At 38.6% G+C, this 17,839-nt stretch overlaps 1 protein-coding gene across 4 annotated transcripts; it reads right to left on the bottom strand.

The window, feature by feature from the left end:
• Positions 1 to 571: 571 nt before the first annotated feature.
• LOC104586166 (UDP-N-acetylglucosamine transporter UGNT1-like) lies at positions 572 to 17,222 on the bottom strand. Of its 4 annotated transcripts, none has more exons than XM_010243323.2 (10): positions 16,868 to 17,222; positions 7,131 to 7,207; positions 5,763 to 5,924; positions 5,528 to 5,661; positions 5,033 to 5,163; positions 4,886 to 4,930; positions 3,921 to 4,018; positions 3,078 to 3,185; positions 1,326 to 1,382; positions 572 to 1,221 (listed from the first exon to the last, which is right to left on the bottom strand). In XM_010243323.2, the coding sequence occupies exons 1-10, from the start codon at positions 16,998 to 17,000 to the stop codon at positions 1,147 to 1,149; spliced, it is 1,020 nt and encodes a 339-aa protein (XP_010241625.1). In that variant the 5' UTR covers positions 17,001 to 17,222; the 3' UTR covers positions 572 to 1,146. The 4 variants fall into 4 exon arrangements, with proteins under 4 accessions (XP_010241625.1, XP_088753226.1, XP_088753228.1 ...); XM_088897100.1 differs by having other exon boundaries at positions 5,033 to 5,174; positions 5,528 to 5,605; positions 16,868 to 17,148; XM_088897102.1 differs by having other exon boundaries at positions 5,528 to 5,605; positions 5,763 to 5,830; positions 16,868 to 17,148.
• Between the last annotated feature and the right edge of the window lie 617 nt (positions 17,223 to 17,839).

Below are 17,839 nucleotides of genomic sequence, written 5' to 3'. Positions count from 1 at the left end.
TTGGATCTGGTTGACCCAAATTGAATCAGTTTAGATTGTTGGGTTGTTTGGGTTGATTCAAATTGGGAACAGTTGGGTCATTCACGCCAGAATCAAGTAGGACCAAATTGGGCCATTAAACGAATTGATTGGACCATTTGACTGAATTTGGATTCATGTCTATTTGGGTGAATTATGTTGACTTGAACCAAAATTAATTTTAGTCGATAATTAATTACTGAAAATTAATGAATTAATTATAAATTGTTTCCCTCAAACGAAAAAAATTAAAGAAAAATGGCTAAAAAATTCACAGTTGTATTATTAGTGATTAATCCAATGAATATCCACAACCCGACCTAACCCAACCCATTTAAATTGATCCAATCGGTGATTCAATCCATTTCCAACCCACTAAGTAAATGGGTGGGTTAGATACCGGGTGGGTTGGGTGAGAAATTGCCACACCTACCAGCCACATACCAACAAAGGAAACTCTTGATAAACACCTTGGGTTTTCCAAGAGAGTGATTAAATGGTAAAGAATCTACTCCATCTCACTAACTAATTGTCAATTTTTCTCATCCAAACCTTCTGAGGAGAAAAAAAAAATGCTGAAGAATAAATCAACACACTGAAATAGAGATAATTTTCTGTCATGGCCCTTGCTGGAAGTAACACATTAGAGCATTTTGATGAATTCATACATTGCTGGAAGACTAAAGAATTGGAAAACAAAATGTGAGATGTGTTCACTGCAAGATATCAACCCATGTCTGTACCAGCACTTTTAGTCAAGTCATACATTTTGTCATTTTGCATTTCTCCAATTTTCAGCATTTTATCAGTTCTTTGAGAAACCCAAAAGGAAAGAGATAAAGACATACAAAAATAAAGCTACCCACGAACTTAACATGCCTTCTCCGGTCAGGTTGCCATCTCAGATTCTCAATCACTATTCTGCTTTCTTGAACCCCAAGATGAGTACGATGGGGCAAAACCGCAAAATAAACAGGCCATCAATTCCCCTAATAAGCAAATCCTTGCACAGACGCTCTACGGCTCTAGGAGTTTGTTATCAATAACCAAAATTAGACGTTGATAAAAACTCCATGACTGTGCAACTTGACCAAATAATGAGCGCGCTCCATGATAACAGCTTGCTACTTAAATCCCTTTAATTTTACAGTAGGCATACAAACCAGAACCAAGAAAACCAAGGAACTGCCCAAAAACGTTCAACTGGAAACAAAACATGACATATGGTTCAAGTTAGCAAGACAAAAAAAACTCGGGCCGGACAGAGTACCATGAAGAAGACAACATGAGACATAGTTCACACTTACAACATCAAATGGAAGCCCACCAAACAGTAGCCAGCCAAGTCCTATGGTAAAGAGATCCTAAGGGTGACAAGAACTTCAAGCATCAAATCATGAATGACATCAACATTATAATTTATAACTACATTAATGTAAATGAACAAGGTCCAACCAATCTCCTAGGCCAGAAATTGAAGTAGAAAAATGATTTCAAGCATCTATGAATCTTCCAATTGGAAATTTGGCGTCCAGATTTTTATTCCAATTGTCCAAAGAGAATGTGCTGAATCAAATTAATGTCAATGTTGTCAGACTTGGATCAGACCTGGAACCAATGGCCTTTTCAGTTTTATATAATTCTAGTTTTCATATTTTCGGAAAATCCAGTAAAGCCACTATGGACCAGGACAGTTCTCTGAAAACCAGACAAGTTAAAATGAACCACCCAATTCTCAATGAACCACCCAAGTCAGCTAAGTGTCGATTAACAAATTACAGTGGGAAGTTTCAGACCTGCATTTCATTTGTGAATATCATCATCATCCAAGCCTTCTCCCAACTATATGGGGTCAGCTATCATTTGTGAATATCAAGATACAAATAATTGAACCACATATATATAGATGTCAAATACATTAAATTATGTATTTTTAACAAAAATAATACAGTCTTAGGGTTCAGCCCAAGACTCCATGCATGGAGAAAAGAATAATGACCATCTGGCAGTCCCAAATTGTCTAAATAAATATTATATATTTTTTTAATAATGGCATCATGAGTTACGGGGTCAACCCAGTGGTCAAATGGTTTGACCTGTGACCCAGTAAATTTTCCAGGCTTGTGAACAATATGGAATAAGGTTTCCCAATAAAGTCAGGGAGGGAGCCTCCCCTACAGAAGCCCGACAATCTGTACCACATGGATGAATGATGAATCCTGTGGCTAATCCAATCTATCCCCCAGATAGAAGACCTTCTGGGTTGCCCATGTGTTCACTCCCTAATCCACCTCTGCCCATACTTTTCTTTGTATGAAAGTTCTGCCAATTGGTAATGGCCATCCAAGTTTTTTATTTTTTTTTTCACTGAAAAGTTACCTAGGATTTATTTGAACTCGCAGCGAAGTTTTCTGGGCCCAAATTTTTACCATGCATACAGGATAGAGAGTAGAATAGGGGAACTCCTTTTGAGCTCCAAACTGATTTGCCACGTGGAAGATTCTTTGGCCACTAAAGGAAGCTCTCTAAACTACCTTTTTTTTTATTAGTAAAGCTCTCTAAACTACTTGAGGAATAGGTTTGATAGTAAGGTCATTTAGCCAATAAGTCAAAATGATCCGGGAATTTCCCACATGGCAACTTAGTTTATGGCTTAAAAGGTTTCTTTCTGTTGATCTGTTCCCCTCCCCATCCTTTATTTATGGAAGAAATTTCAGAAAAAAAAAAAAAAGCATTTGATATACGTTCAAGCACAAGGCCTTCTCAATAGACATCTACAAAGAAAAACTTAATATTTAAATGGTCATTGTTAATTAGGCAAAACTGCTATACAAGGCAGGGCATGAGGCTGATGTCAACCAGGAGAATGGACAAGTACCCAATCCAGAGGATCTCCTATACAAATAGTTAGGGTTGTTCAGGTAGCTTTCCTAATCGATTCAATTGGGAAACCCTTTTTTACCAGTACTGAGATACCATTTTCCATAATATATAGCATAGTAGATTGAATGTTTCTTTTCCTTTATCACAAGGAACTAGTAAAAGATTAGTAAACAAACCTTGAAATTACCACATATTGTCTGTGTGAGTGCTGAATTAAGGGTTGTATTCAAAAATACGCTGTAGTTTAACAAGAAAGCCAATATACATGAAAGAAGCATGATAGCCTGCGGAAAGAGTGCATCATTTCCCATTAGGACCTCTGACTACCTTCTAGGTCTGGTAGTAGAAGACTAAAGTTCACAAAAAGAACAAACAGAAGTCATAAACTTTCTCCTACATTCTACATATAAGTAACTAACTTATTGAACTGGTATTCTTAGAAGATAAGCATGGACTTCCAAAGGATATTACCCAGTGCTAGTCCCAGCTATCTAGGGTCTTGGAGGAGTGAACTGGAAAATCATGGTTCCCATGCGCCAACTTAAAAAATAAAAGCAGTACCACTTGTAATAAACACAAAAATGAAGGCAGTGAATGCAAATATCAATGTATATATGGTTCAAAAATATTCCTTTAATTGAAAATGAAAAGAAAATGCACATGAAAGTATAACTGTTCAAACAATAATAACAGTGAGTACTTTTGCCACTGGACCGCCATGACACAATTAGTTTAGAAAAGTGATATAAAAAAATAAATAATTCGCTAAAATGAGAATAAATATCAGATAAGCAAAGTATGCAGATAATAAGGAAAAAACCCATGAGCTACAGAAAAAAAAAATATTAGCTTGCATAAGTTGCTTGAAATGCTGGAGTGGACATATCAAAGAACTAATAGTATAAAACCCTAGCTCCCCTGTAAAAGTAACAAGGTTTCGACTTTCAATACCCTCAAGATGTCCTAAGTAGGAAATAATAATGTTATAAGGAAGGCATGTTTTGCTGTGAATGAAAAACCTGAAATCCAGGAGAATATAAATGAGGAAAGTTCATTGTAATTTCCAAGTCACCATGAAAAAATGTCCATATTAGCAGTACTGGTCCACATATTATTCCTGCAACAAATACAAATAAAATGTAAGAAAAAGTTCTTAAAGCCCACATATACCATTTATTACTTGTTCAATAAGTATATACATACATAAAATACCACAATTATGTGTATACTGTATAGTTATTACTACTCATAAATTTGTCACAATTTTATCTTCACAATATTTAATGCTATTATCAACGTTCTTACATCTTTCTTCTCTTCAAGCTCTAAACCCTGCCCTTATCTACACCTTTTGTGGAGGATAATTATTTTTTGTGAATTAGTTTCCAGAAAAACAAGAAAAAAAGATTATGAAACCCTATGCATGCCTTTGAATGTGGAGATCTTAACTAGTACAAATGGTTGAGTCATGTACATAAAAGACCTTTGACAACACCCATAAGAGGAACCGATCCTCTCTCAGTGGAAGGTGACTCAAGAAATGCTATTTTGTGGGCTAAAATTCAGGCTTCAGGCCCATGGAAACTTTCTCACTTGCTACATGAAATCCACGATATTTCTTCTTCTTTGAGGTGCAGTTTCAGATGGATTCTTAGAAATCTGATCAAGTGGCTGATGGTTTAGCTAAATCTGGTTTGGTAAGCGACTTTTTATATACTGCAAATATGACTTTATTAGCTGTTTTGGGCTCTAGTTCTTTTTGTTCTCTCAAGGACCTGTACATCCTCTCATGTACACCCTTCCTCCTTTTGTAAGTTATCTCTCTTCAAGTAGGGGTAGACCAAAAAGGACATGTGTTGAAATTGTGAGAAACGATTTTAAGTGCTAATAATTTAACAATGGATATGGCAGTAAATAAAACAAAATGGCAAAACAGGATTCATGTAGCCAACCCCATATGGTTGGGATAAGACTTGGATGTTACCATTGCACCACATCAGCCCAAAGCTATTGAGTCCACTAGATTTCCCTGAGAAGATAGTAAAATATCACACGACAGTAATACAGTTTCCATTTTTTTGTCAATAGTTAAGTTTCAAACTCCAATAAGAATAAAAAACAGATAGCATACCAATCCGGGCTATAGTCGCAAGATATATTGCTGTAGTGATGTTGGCCATGAAAACAACAACGTAGCCATAAGAATCAAATGACAAATCTCGAGCTCCAGCAATAAATGCTCCAAGAACAATCAACCCCACACTGATGAAGCCCTTGGATTTTTCCATCAAGGAGTTAGAAGCATGAAATTTTAGGTAAAATCAAATCAAAATGAATTCTGGTAACCCAAAAAAATATAATAAGGACAAAATATGCCAAGACCAATTGGATTTCATATTGAAGCATTAAAAGGATTAATAATGTCATGTAGAAAAATCCAGGCTATTATAGCAATATTTCACATAACCACCTCAGACAAATTAAAGGATAACTGAATACTGTTTGTCACCTTACATATACTGACCCAACTACAGGTTCACACATGCGCACTCAGCATGTTTAGTTTCCAGGACACCACTGACACTGTATTTTCTAGAAGAAACAACAAAGGGATAGAGCAGTTCACCTGCCAACAACTGAAGATGAATACTTCTGCCTTGTCAAAAGATATTCCACTATCATCGTGAATACCACAGTAGTCCGCCTAAGAGTGGTGTACATAGGAACATTTACTCCACGTACAGATTCCATTGAAACAAGCTTTTTAAAAAGCAAGAGAGAGGAGGAAAATCTAAGTATTGTCAGCAACTGAAAAGAAACCATAGCCGGCAATTCTCCACCAAGGAAGATGAAAAGCATACCATGAAAAGCAAGTATGTGGATGCAAGAGGTAGGGTGCGAACCAACTTCTTGAGTGGTACAAGAGTAACTGAATTATCAGTAAGAGCCCAGGGATCAACAACTGTAAAAGAAATAATCTTCCAGAACCTCATTACATATAGAAGCAAACATGAACATATCATCTGCAATAAATATCAATTGAAATTTGAAAAAAAAAACTTCAGTTTCCAAACAAACTAGAGTACAGAAAGAAAAAACCATCTAAAAACATTTAAAAGAAGTATGGTTAGATGTAAAATAATGCTTAGGTGATAAAAAGAAAACATATCTTAAATGGATTTTATTGCAAACCCCAGAGACAAACTGTAAATAGTTAAGCCATGAAACTTCATTGCGCATGTTTTATCAGAAAACTGAAACTGACACCAAAGTTTTTTACTAGAATTTAGGAGTGGGGGAGGGGGGGGGGAGGAAGCAAAAGATGCATAAATATATGATCACCCTATAAGGAGAAAGAGTGACAGAAAAAAAGGGAGATACAACCTGCCAACCCCAGCCCTACACATGAAGCGCCATACAAAAAAACAGCCACAACCCACAACTGAAAAAAAAAGGAAAGAAAAACTAAAAATCCAAACCTAAAATCTTCCCACTCCCTACACTAACCCCTAACTAACAATTAAGCCACTTACACTTGCACCAACTACTGAATCAAACTATCACCAGGTTAGAGCTCCACAATATCTTTGAACCCCTCTTTTCAAAGTGTACTAGGAAAATCTGATGAGAATTCTGATGACCCATCTAAACTGGAGACCTATTGCTCTTCCTACTTTCTTTTTAACCTTTTTTGTTTCTTCTTCTTTTTTTTTCTTTTCTTTCCTTTTTTTTATATAGGATGGAAATGAATCTGCAAAAATTCTTCTGCGAAGCTTGGATGCTTACATATTTTACATGCTCTATGTTCATACATACACACACATTCTGTATATTATTTATATTTATCATTTATGCTAATCGACCCGATATAGTTAGGACAAGGATTAGATGATGATGATGATATTTATCATTTATATTGGTACAATACTTCATTTTGGTACATATGAATTCATAATATTTCCAAACAACATCCACTTCTTTATACCAATAAAATTCATTTACAGGCAGAAATCAAGAACAGTGTTCTGGTAGGTTAATGGTTGCTTCCTTCTTGAACATCATTAAATTAACTTCAAACTAAAGAAGATGAAAATTGAATACTTTAATATGTTTATATGGAGTAGTTGTTAGACAATGATGAGTAGCATAAGAAACCAAACATTATAACAACTCAACTGTAGAATGTATATGCTATTCAATAGCAAGAAATTAACTTGATAAGGAGCTACCTGAGATAGTGTGATGACATTTGCACACGGGAAATTATATGAAGAAAGAGCTGCTTTGTTAAACATTACCAACAGTACTGCAAGCAGTGGCCAAACCAAAGTAATCATAAAATATGAAAACAGAAAATTGGAGAAATCACAAAAGCTCAGAAAGAGAACAAATATGGTAATAGAAGCCCAACTCGTTAAAATTTTAATACCAGCATTGCCACTCAAATAGTAAATGAAGTCCCTTGGAAATCAAATCAGTATCAAACTAGAGAAGCACACAAAAAAAAGAACAAGTGGAAATGGACCTCATTGCAACATCTTGACAAATCTTATGTTTACTCTCAAATATTAGATATAAATAATGAAGATGAGAAACAGGTGACTATAAATAAATAATGGGGAGAAAGAAAGAAAGAATCACATCAACAAAAAACCAAAGTGTTTTTTTTTTCTTAACTGCAGGTCATCCACAAATATGTTTAGCAGTAAGTAAAATACGGTTGGAACTCAAGGAGAAACCTGAAAAAAGAAACAAAATAAGCACAGAAGTATGAACAAAAGATCCCATGAGAATGAAACTAAAGTAATATTGTAGCCTGTAAGTGAGAGTACACTCTATGAGTGCACACACAGAATTGAGAAAATAACTCAACCATCCTTTACAATTTAGAGAGCTAAGTGGGAAAATTATGCCCAACAACTCAGTGAAGCATTATTCAAACTATATGAGGCATAAGCTACAAGAATCTTGTTTTGTGTTCCATTCTGAGGGTCGTATCCTCTATTAAATTATGAGTCCCCAAACTCTCTTTAGCCTTCAACCAACACCAAAGCACTCATTGCCACATCATCAACAGTATTTGTCAAACATGACAGAACCATCTTAGCTAACTCTCCTAGTCTCGATACATCCATTTCAACATATGATCTCAACAACAGTCATTTATGTACAAATTATTCTCAATTCCCCATGGTTATGTGGTTGGGGAATCATTGATATTATCTTTCTTTTTTATTGCCAAGACAATTTTATTAAGGATGAAAAGATAATGAATATGAAAAAATAAATAAATATATATATATATATATATAGCTGCATCCAAATGGTTTTTTCTTGTTTCCCACTATCCAAATGTTTATGGCATAACTACTTGTACTCACCTTATAGAGTTTCCCATTTAGTTTTATTATACCAGTAATGAGGTAACATTCAGTAGGCTGAATGTTCATGAACAACTTAACCAAGTTCTCCGGCTACCATCTGTGGTCAGACAGGCAATGCAGATAGTTAACCATTGTCCAGAAACTTACCTCCACTGCTTCATTGGTGATCACCCAAGGCATTGGATCAAATGGCTACCATGGGGGGAACTGTGATACAATATCACTTACCACACTCCTTTCCGGGCCAAGTTCAGAAGTCCTATCTTGTTCGCACCCAGAAGATCAAGAAGGCTAGTTATGATCACAAGGATCACAATGTCTACTACCAGGTGAGACATTTAGTTTATCTCCGTTTTCATCCTTACAAGCAAATTTCAATGGCAAGGAGAACATGGAATAAGATAGACCCCAGATTCTTTGGCCATTTAAGATACTTGAGAAAGTGGGTTCAGTTGCCTATAGATTGGAGCTTCCCTCCTCTAAACTACCACCCCATCTTTCATGTCTCCTTAGTAGAAATAACTGATTGCAGATTTAGTTGAATTTCTTGTGAAGGGAAAGAGGAGGAAAATCAAGATTTCAGCAGTAGAGAAGAAAAGAGGAGGAAGTCAACCAGGATTCTTAGATAAACCCTAGCCGCCAACCCCTCATTATAATTTATACTTAGCTTAAAGGATGAGATATTACAAGGATGCCCTTAGTAGGGCGGCTACTAATGTAGCTGAACAGTCACAACTTAAAAACATAAACTAATGGGCCTAAAGCCCAACAACTTCCTAACTAAATAACATAAAATAAGAATAAAAACAACTAGGCCCAACTCAACACTCCCCCTCAAGTTGGGAGTAAATGTCACACATTCCCAACTTGCATAGATCATGCTCAAGTTTGTTCTTTGCAACACCTTTTGTGAGAACATCAGCGAGCTGCAGATCAGAAGCAATGTATGGAAGACAAACTTCTCTAAAAGTCACTCTTTCTCTGATAAAGTGTCTATCCACTTCAATGTGCTTAGTTTGGTCATGCTAGACTAGGTTATGGGCAATGTTAATTGCTGCCCGGTTATCATAGTACAACATCATAGGTTCTTCTGCCTGTACACCAATTTCTTCTAATAGGAAACGGATCTAGAGAAGTTCTGAAACTCCATGTGCCATGGCCCCGAATTCAGCTTCAGCACTTGATCTTGCCACCACTGTTTGTTTCTTACTCTTCCACGAGACAAGGTTACCCCGAACAAGGGTGCACACTCCTGAAGTTAATCTCCTATCATCAAGGCATCCTGCCCAATCTGCATCTGTATAAGCCTCTAGTTTCAACTGTCCATGATCAGTAAACAATATGCCTCTGCCCGGGTGTCCCTTCAGATAAGCAAAAATCCTGTCAACTGCCTCCCAATGCTGGACTCGTAGAGCATGCATGTATTGACTTACCACACTTACTACATAGGAAATGTCTGGTCTTGTCATACACAAGTATAGCAGCCGACCCACAAGTCTTTGATATCTCCCAATGTCCTTTACTGGCTCACCTTTTGATGCATTGATTCTATAGTTCTGATCAACAGGGGTACTGATTGCCTTCGTTCCAAGCTTCCCTGTCTCTTGAAGAAAATCCAAGACATACTTCCTTTGAGAGATAAAAATTCCATGTTTTGATCTTGCAACTTCAATGCCTAAGAAGTATCTTAGTTCTCCAAGATCCTTAATTTCAAATTCTTTATGTAGATTTCTTTTCGGACAATCAATCTCACATAGGTCATTCCCCGTGACAACAATATCATCCACATAAACAATTAGGATTGACACCAAAGATCCCCTTCGCTTCACAAACAAGGTATGATCGGATTGAGTCTGAGTGCATCCAAAAGCAATCAAGGCCTTTCTGAATCTATCAAACCATGCTGTAGGAGATTGTTTCAAGCCATAAAGTAACTTCTTAAGCCTGCATACCTTTCCCTTTTCAGCCTCACTGTAGAAGCCAGCAGGAAGTTCCATATACACATTCTCTTGCAGATCCCCATTTAGGAAAGCATTCTTCACATCAAGTTGAAACAAGGGCCAAGAGTATGAGGCAGCAAGAGAAAGAAGTATCTAAACAGAGGTCATCTTTGCAGCTGGTGCAAAGGTCTCTAAGTAATCAATGTCATAGGTCTATGTGTACCCTTTTGCAATAAGTCTTGCCTTGTACCTTTCTATACTTTCATCTGCCTTATATTTTACTGAGTAAACCCATCTGCATCCAACTATCTCCTTGCCCTCTGGTAGATCCACAATGTCCCATGTTTGATTCTTAATCAAAGCTGCCATCTCTTCCTACATAGTTGTCTTCCACTCAGGTTTGGAGAGAGCCTCACTAACACCCTTGGGTATAGACACAGTGTCAAGAGAAGAAAAAAAAGCACAATAGGAAGGAGAAAGTCCACAAGTACTATGAAATACAATGAGCAGTACACTTTCTCTTCCCTTTTCTGAGAGCAATAGGAAGATCGAGGTTATCTGTAACAGGGTTAGTAGAATCAATGGGAACTGAAACAGTAGCGGGACCAAGAGGAATACCGGAATCCATGTCAACTAAATCAGGAGTCTCCAAAGAACCGGCAGGAAGTGATGTGAGTTCTGCTGTAGTGGAACCAACCTCCTTGTGAAGTCTCTGTCGTAAGTAATGCTGAGAAGCAGGACGCAAAGGAGGTGGTAAGGTAGGTGACACAAGAGGGTCAAGCACAGGAGTAGACACAGGGACTAGAACTGGGAGAGGAATAGACTGCTGACTCACTTCCCCAAAACACTCCCCCTAAGAAGGATTCTTTGAGAAGAAGTATGTAGATTCAAAAAAGGTAACATCCATGGTAACATACCAGCTCCCAGAGACTGGATCATAGCAGCAGTACCCTTTCTGATTTTCTGCATATCCAAGGAAGACACACTTCTTTGCCTTGAGATCAAGCTTTGAGCGGTGAGGACCAAGGATATGTGCAAAGCAGACACACCCAAACACCCTGAGAGGAATATGAAACATCTCCCCCTCAGGAAAAAGGAGACTCAATGGGGTGCTGAATCCAAGTATACGAGAGGGCACCCTGTTAATCATATATACTGCTGTGAGAATTGCATCACCCCAAAACCGAACTAGAACTGTAGATGTGATCATCATGCTTCTTGCAATCTCAACAATGTGTTTGTTCTTCCTTTCTGCAACACCATTCTGTTGTGAATTGTAGGGACAACTGCTCTGATGGACAACACCATATTCTAATAGATATGAGGCAAGGTGTTTTTCAAAATTTTCCCTGGCATTGTCTGATCTGAACACCTTTAGTCTTGTTCCAAACTATGTTAGCACCATCTGATGAAATTGCCTCACCAAGGATGGTACTTCATCGCGGGATCTCATTAGGTAAATCCAAGAGTATCGTGAGAAATCATCCACAAATAAGAGAAAATATCGATAGCCTTCCATAGAAGGAACATGGTAAGGTCCCCACACATTACAATGAATAACATCAAAAGAAGAAGAACACCTTTTATTACTAGGTTTAAATGAATGTCTACACTGCTTTCCAAATTGACAACCTTCACACTCCAGACTCAACAAGTTTTGGAAACAAAAGGCTCAAAGAAGAAAAAGGTAAATGGCCCAAATGATTATGCCAAAGCATAATTTGACCCATAAACCCTAACTCACTATCCCTGTTGACATGATGACTCTAATGAGGAGGAAGCACATCCAGGAGGTAGATCCCATTCACTTCACGACCACTCCCAATCGTCCTCTTTGAATCCAGATCCTGCAAAATACAATGACCAGGAGAAAAAATTATTGAGCAGTTCAGGTTCTTAATCAAACTACTAACAGATAACAAATTAATGCTCAATCTGGGAACATGAATGACAGAGGGTAGAGAAATAGAATCACTAATCTTGACAGACCCCTTCCCAGCAATGGGAACATGGGATCCATCAGCTGTGGAAACCCTATCTCTGCCAGAACAAAACTGGTAAGAAGAGAAAGTAGTAGAGCTATGGGTCATGTGCTCTGAGGCTCCATAATCTGTAATCCAATGAGGTCCCTCCTTACCTGAAGTAGAAACATAATTTGCAGTGGCGTGTGAACTACTTATGTGAGCAAAGGAAGTAGAGTGGACTCCACCAGTACCACCTATACCTTGTTGTCCACTTGCTACTGAACTGGAACTGGTTGTATCCCGCTGGTTCAGAAGTTGCCCATACCTCTCAAGTTCGGACCTTACTGCAGCAGCTGCAACAGACTCTAGAGCAGCTGTAGTAGGAGGGGCCGGAATGTCACCAGCAACTGCCATATAAGCATTTCCCTTCTTATTTTCCAATCTACTCGGCACAAGATGTGGGTGAAGCCTCCAACAAGAATCTCTTGTGTGTTTAGGCTTCATATAGTAGTCACAGATCAAATCTCTTTTATCTTCCTTCTTGATTTCACTACCACCCCGATCTCCACTTTGTTTAGGTTTCACAGTACTCACCATGGCAGACTAATCAGAAACAGGATTTCTCATCATCACATCTCTCCTGCTCTCCTCCCCTGACACAAAGGCATATGCTTGGGAGAGGGTAACACTGTCCCTGGAAAGAAGATCCTGTCTTGCAATATCATACTCAGGATTAAAGCCAGCAAGAAATTCAAACACCCCATACTTCTCTAGATGTTTATGATAGGTAGCTACATCCTTAGTGGTTTCCCAAGCAAATGTCTCTAAATGGTCAATCTCCTGCCATAGGGTTTTAAGGGCAAAAAAATAGGCTGCAATAGGTCTATCTCCCTGCCTTGTAGAAACAATCTGATTTCTCAACTGATAAGCCCTAGCAACATTCTCCCTCTGTGAATAGGTTTCTGCAACCCCATCCCATATTTCCTTAGCTGTATTTGCCCATAAAATTTTTTTACTTATATGGGGCAAAGAATTACACAACCAAGTCATCACCATATAATTCTCCTGTACCCACCGGGAGTTGCTAGTTTCGGGTTTCACTTCTTCACCAATGATATACCCTAATTTCTCACAAGCACCAATGGCCATCTTTGCAGATTGTGGCCATTCTAAGTAATTTGCACCATCCAACCTAACTGTAGTAATGGTCCCAATCCCGAAAAGGTCTCCAGAACCTCCTCCAACTGGTCTCATTTCACTGTCGGGATTATTTTCAACTCCATGACCCTTCATGCTTCTCAAAAAGTGTAAAGAAAATAACTGAAATATGCAAGAAGACCAAACGAAACACTTATGAAACCAACAACACCTTTCTGGTGTCCTAAACTGTCTTCCCACAAAAGATCCCTTTTTTGCGGGACGGGAGAAGAGAGAGAAGAGGCAGTCGCTCTCTCTAGAAGCCTCCAAATCAGGCAGGACTTGAACCGCCCCTTACAGAAAACTCCAAGGAACCCTAAAAAATTAGGGTGCCACTTCATAGGTCAAAATTGAAGAGTCCAACAGAAATAGGACTCTTCCCCTTTCTCCAATTTTTCCCGATTTTGATGAGAAACCCTAGACCAGCTACAGGGCAAACAGATCCACCAAAAAATCCAAAAACTAGGCTTACTTGAGATCTTCGATCAGCCTCTTAAATCACCATGCAGTCGGCCGATCTAGGGCCGCATGAGAAAACAACTTAAGGAACCTTCAGCCTGCTCTGATACCAAGTAGAAATCACTGATTGTAGATTTAGTTGAATTTCTTGTGAAGGGAAAGAGGAGGAAGATCAAGATTTCAGCAGTAAAGAAGAAAAGAGGAGGAGAAAAGAGTAGGAAGTCAACCAGGATTCTTAGATAAACCCTAGCCGCCAACCCCTCATTATAATTTATACTTAGCTTAAAGGATGAGATATTACAAGGATGCCCTTAGTAGGGCGGCTACTAATGTAGCTGAACAGTCACAACTTAAAAACATAAACTAATGGGCCTAAATCCCAACAACTTTCTAACTAAATAACTTAAAATAAGAATAAAAACAACTAGGCCCAACTCAACATCCTTTATAAAAAAGCACATCAGTTGCAACATGATGTACAGCTCCACTCTTCCAGACTTCTCTGGGGATGACCACCTGCAAGTGGAACCATACAAAATCATAGATTTCGGATGGGTCAAGCAAGGTCAGCACATCACTAAAGAAGCCGAAGTGTTATGGACCAACTTACCTGCTGAATATACAGAATGGGAACCTTTCAAGCAGATGCAACATGAATTTCCCCACTTCAACCTTGAGCACGGGGTTGACCTTCACCATAGGGGGGATGGGGCACTCTTAGGCCCATGGGTTTACCTTCATGCCCAGATGACCCAAGACATGCCAGGTTCTACTCGAGGAAGAGGCTGAAGAGACCATAACAAGGCAACTGACAAGAGGGAGTTAGTTGTAACCTCTTTGGATCTATTGTAAGCCTATAAAAGGGAGACTGTTACAATTGTTGAGCAAGGAATTGAGTTCACTCTCTCTCTCTCTCTCCTTTGTGTTGGGCAGTAACCTAACATAGGCATACAACTACCTAAATCTAATTTACTAGAAGATATACACCTTAGAATCCCTTGTTCTTAACCAAACCTAAATAATGAATATGTCTTCTTAGAGGTAGATCCTAGCAAATGATTTGAAGAAACCTCCCTTTTATACACATCCTCCCCAATATAGTGGTCCATGTGAAGTGTCTTGGATCAGAGAACTCCAAAACCCATAATATTCAAAGTCCAAGCTCAACTTAATGCAATTAACTCTAAATTTTAGGTGCTATCATGTCCAGAGCCCCAAACTGAACCAAACCATTCTTTAAGCAGCTGTTTGGCATCGTTGTCGTTTCCTGGAGCAACGACGCCACATCAGCGCCACATAGAAAAAAACGGTGCTCCAGGAAACAGCCATCTGTTTGGAACCGTTTTTCCATAGAAAACGGTGCTCCAAGCCACGCCTTGGAAATTGGAAAGGCATGGCTTGGAGCAACACTAAATTTGGTGTTTCCTGGAGCTGCAGCTCGTTGCTGCCAACAGGGCAGTGATGTGGCACTGGATAATGGGTAGAAGTGCAGAAAACATTTCCTGGAGCATTGGTACCAAACAGAAAAAGTTGTTGTTGCTCCAGGAAACGTCCTACCTGGCAGCAACGATTCCAAACAAAAAAAAAGGCACCATTTTCTAAGAAAATGGTGCTTCCAACCAAGCTAAGACAACAGGTTTTTTTTCCACTTATGCAATGATTTGTAGGTATGCATCAACCCAATCTGTGAATAAATATGGCCACCATGGATTTCAAGGAAACCCTCCATTGTGCTTATTTTGATCTATCCCACCACTGGTAGTGTTAATCAACAGTACATCCCGCATAAACATATTCCAAAGCAACTCTTTTAATCACAAATTCTTATTGATCCACGTACAATGCAAAATGTAAATAAATAAATAAATAAATAGTAAATAAGTACCTATGACAATCTTCTAATGTAAACCTAACATCGTCTGCCTTAGCCCACTTAAGCCTATTGAAATTGACCAATCTTTCCACCTTAGTTGCAACTCCTCCATATATGTTCTTATAAAATAAATACATTCTTGCTACTAGTATTTTCCTAATATCCACCGGATTATCCATCTATGCGCCACATCTCAAGTAAGACACGCCAAAAGGAAAAATAAGGATTACATAAATATAAAATATTCTTCCCCTTCTCTGTAAACTTATCCGGCCAATCCCAAGGAAGGAAAAGTCTTTCCACGTTAATTTTTACTCCATAAGTCTTTTCCTGGTTCACTATAATTCTTATTCTCGATTAACTGCAGTTTTCTTCCTGTCACAACTTTGTGCACTTGTGCTGAAAATTTGATACTTTCAGTACTCCACTATCTGAAGTTTCGCTATACTCCCAGATTTTGCTAAAAGAAAATAATAACCAAGACAACCCAGTTTTCCCCAGGCATAATTCGTACCTCAGCATTACAAATTCTTCAAAGAGTTGTAACAGTTGCCCATGTTGCCAATGACATACTTTCAGATAGAACTCTGTATTCCATGCATGAAATCTTCTCAAAGAACAAAAGAAACTGAAGTCCAAATTAATTACCATATGCTCTGGAAGATAAAGAGAGAACTACCATGACTGAAATTCCAAAGTCAATCTCCAAACTAACACAAACCAAATCCTCACTACGTTCCATTCAGTGACTCCACAAGTCATATCTTGCCGCTAATTCGAAGAATTATAAGGCAACCCCCTTGCACAGAAGAGTAAACAAATTTGATCCTACAGGTGGGGATAGAGAGATACAGAAATTTCACTGTGTCAATGCAAAAGCTGCCCAACCAAACAAATTGAAATAACAGAATGGAGATGAAAATACAAATGGGTTAAAATTCTTTCATAAAGGTGATAACTGTCTAAACTACACTGAAACAGAAAAACAATTAAGAAAAAGAAAATCGACAAAACACCGAAACAGATTCCAAGAGAAAGGTGGAGAGAAAGAAAGAGAGACAGAGAACGAACGTAAAGACAAAGACTAAATTCAAACCAAAGCAATGAAGCTTAATGGGTAGGAGCAATGAGGATTGAAAATTAATAAACCTGCACAAGTCATGTAAGAAATCGAAGCGTAGGCCCCCCTTTTCGTCATTGCGGAACCCTTGAAGAGGTCCTCGTCACCTTTCGGACGATCGGAAACTGGTAATAGTAAATTCTTCGATGAATTGGAGGCCATGCTTAGAGATTTCAAAGCTCTCCTCCTTCTTCCTTCTCTCTCTCTCCCGGCAAATTTGTAGATCAGAGGATTCAGAGGCAGTTGCCGGAAAGATTCAAAAAAATAGAACGCAAATGGAGGAAATGGAAAAGCAGACTCTGCGTTCCCTCCAAATGAAGATGGTGGCAACTGGTCGGGTTCAGTATGATTTCGTCGCAGTCTGGGCTGGTGACACTTGTGACGATGGTTGTAATCGTCGTCGTGTGTTGAACTATTGATTATTTCTCCTACCGACCCGAATCCGGATATAAAATGTGTATACCCAACCCATTTTGGAATTACTCGATATTTTTCTCGGATCGAGCTCGGATCTAGTCCCAAGTCCCAACAGCCATTGGCCCATTGCAGCGTGCATCGCAGCATCTCCAATGGTTGTTGGGACCATGTGTTGGTATCAGATCGGGACTCGCCCGAAACGTTCGGATTTGATCATGGCAAGAGATTAGTTGGAGCACCCGTTGAACGCCTCAAGCCGGTCTTCTCATATGCAATTCTCTGGATCTACGGGATTTATAATGTTGACTCTTTCTGGCCCCTTTGTAAATTGGGCTTATGTTTCTGTTGGGTCGGGTAGGACCATCTGGAACGGTTCATAGTTCATTGGACTCGGATTGATCGGACAGTTAAAACAGTACATGGTGACTCCAGTGAGTTCTTCAAGTCCCGTTAGCTAAACCAATAAGCCGGTGATCGATATATAAATCTGTCGATGGGTCGGGTTTACCTGAAACAATTGGCTGGTTAGCACCGATTGCTGTTAACAATTCATACCCCAACCATTAATATGGTTAATAATATAT

Source organism: Nelumbo nucifera, chromosome 2 (assembly GCF_055504915.1).
Source record: "Nelumbo nucifera cultivar China Antique chromosome 2, China Antique-T2T, whole genome shotgun sequence".
Taxonomy (NCBI): Eukaryota; Viridiplantae; Streptophyta; class Magnoliopsida; order Proteales; family Nelumbonaceae; genus Nelumbo; species Nelumbo nucifera.
The sequence above is the reverse complement of the archived record's forward strand: the minus strand, read 5'-3'. Positions and strand labels throughout refer to the sequence as shown.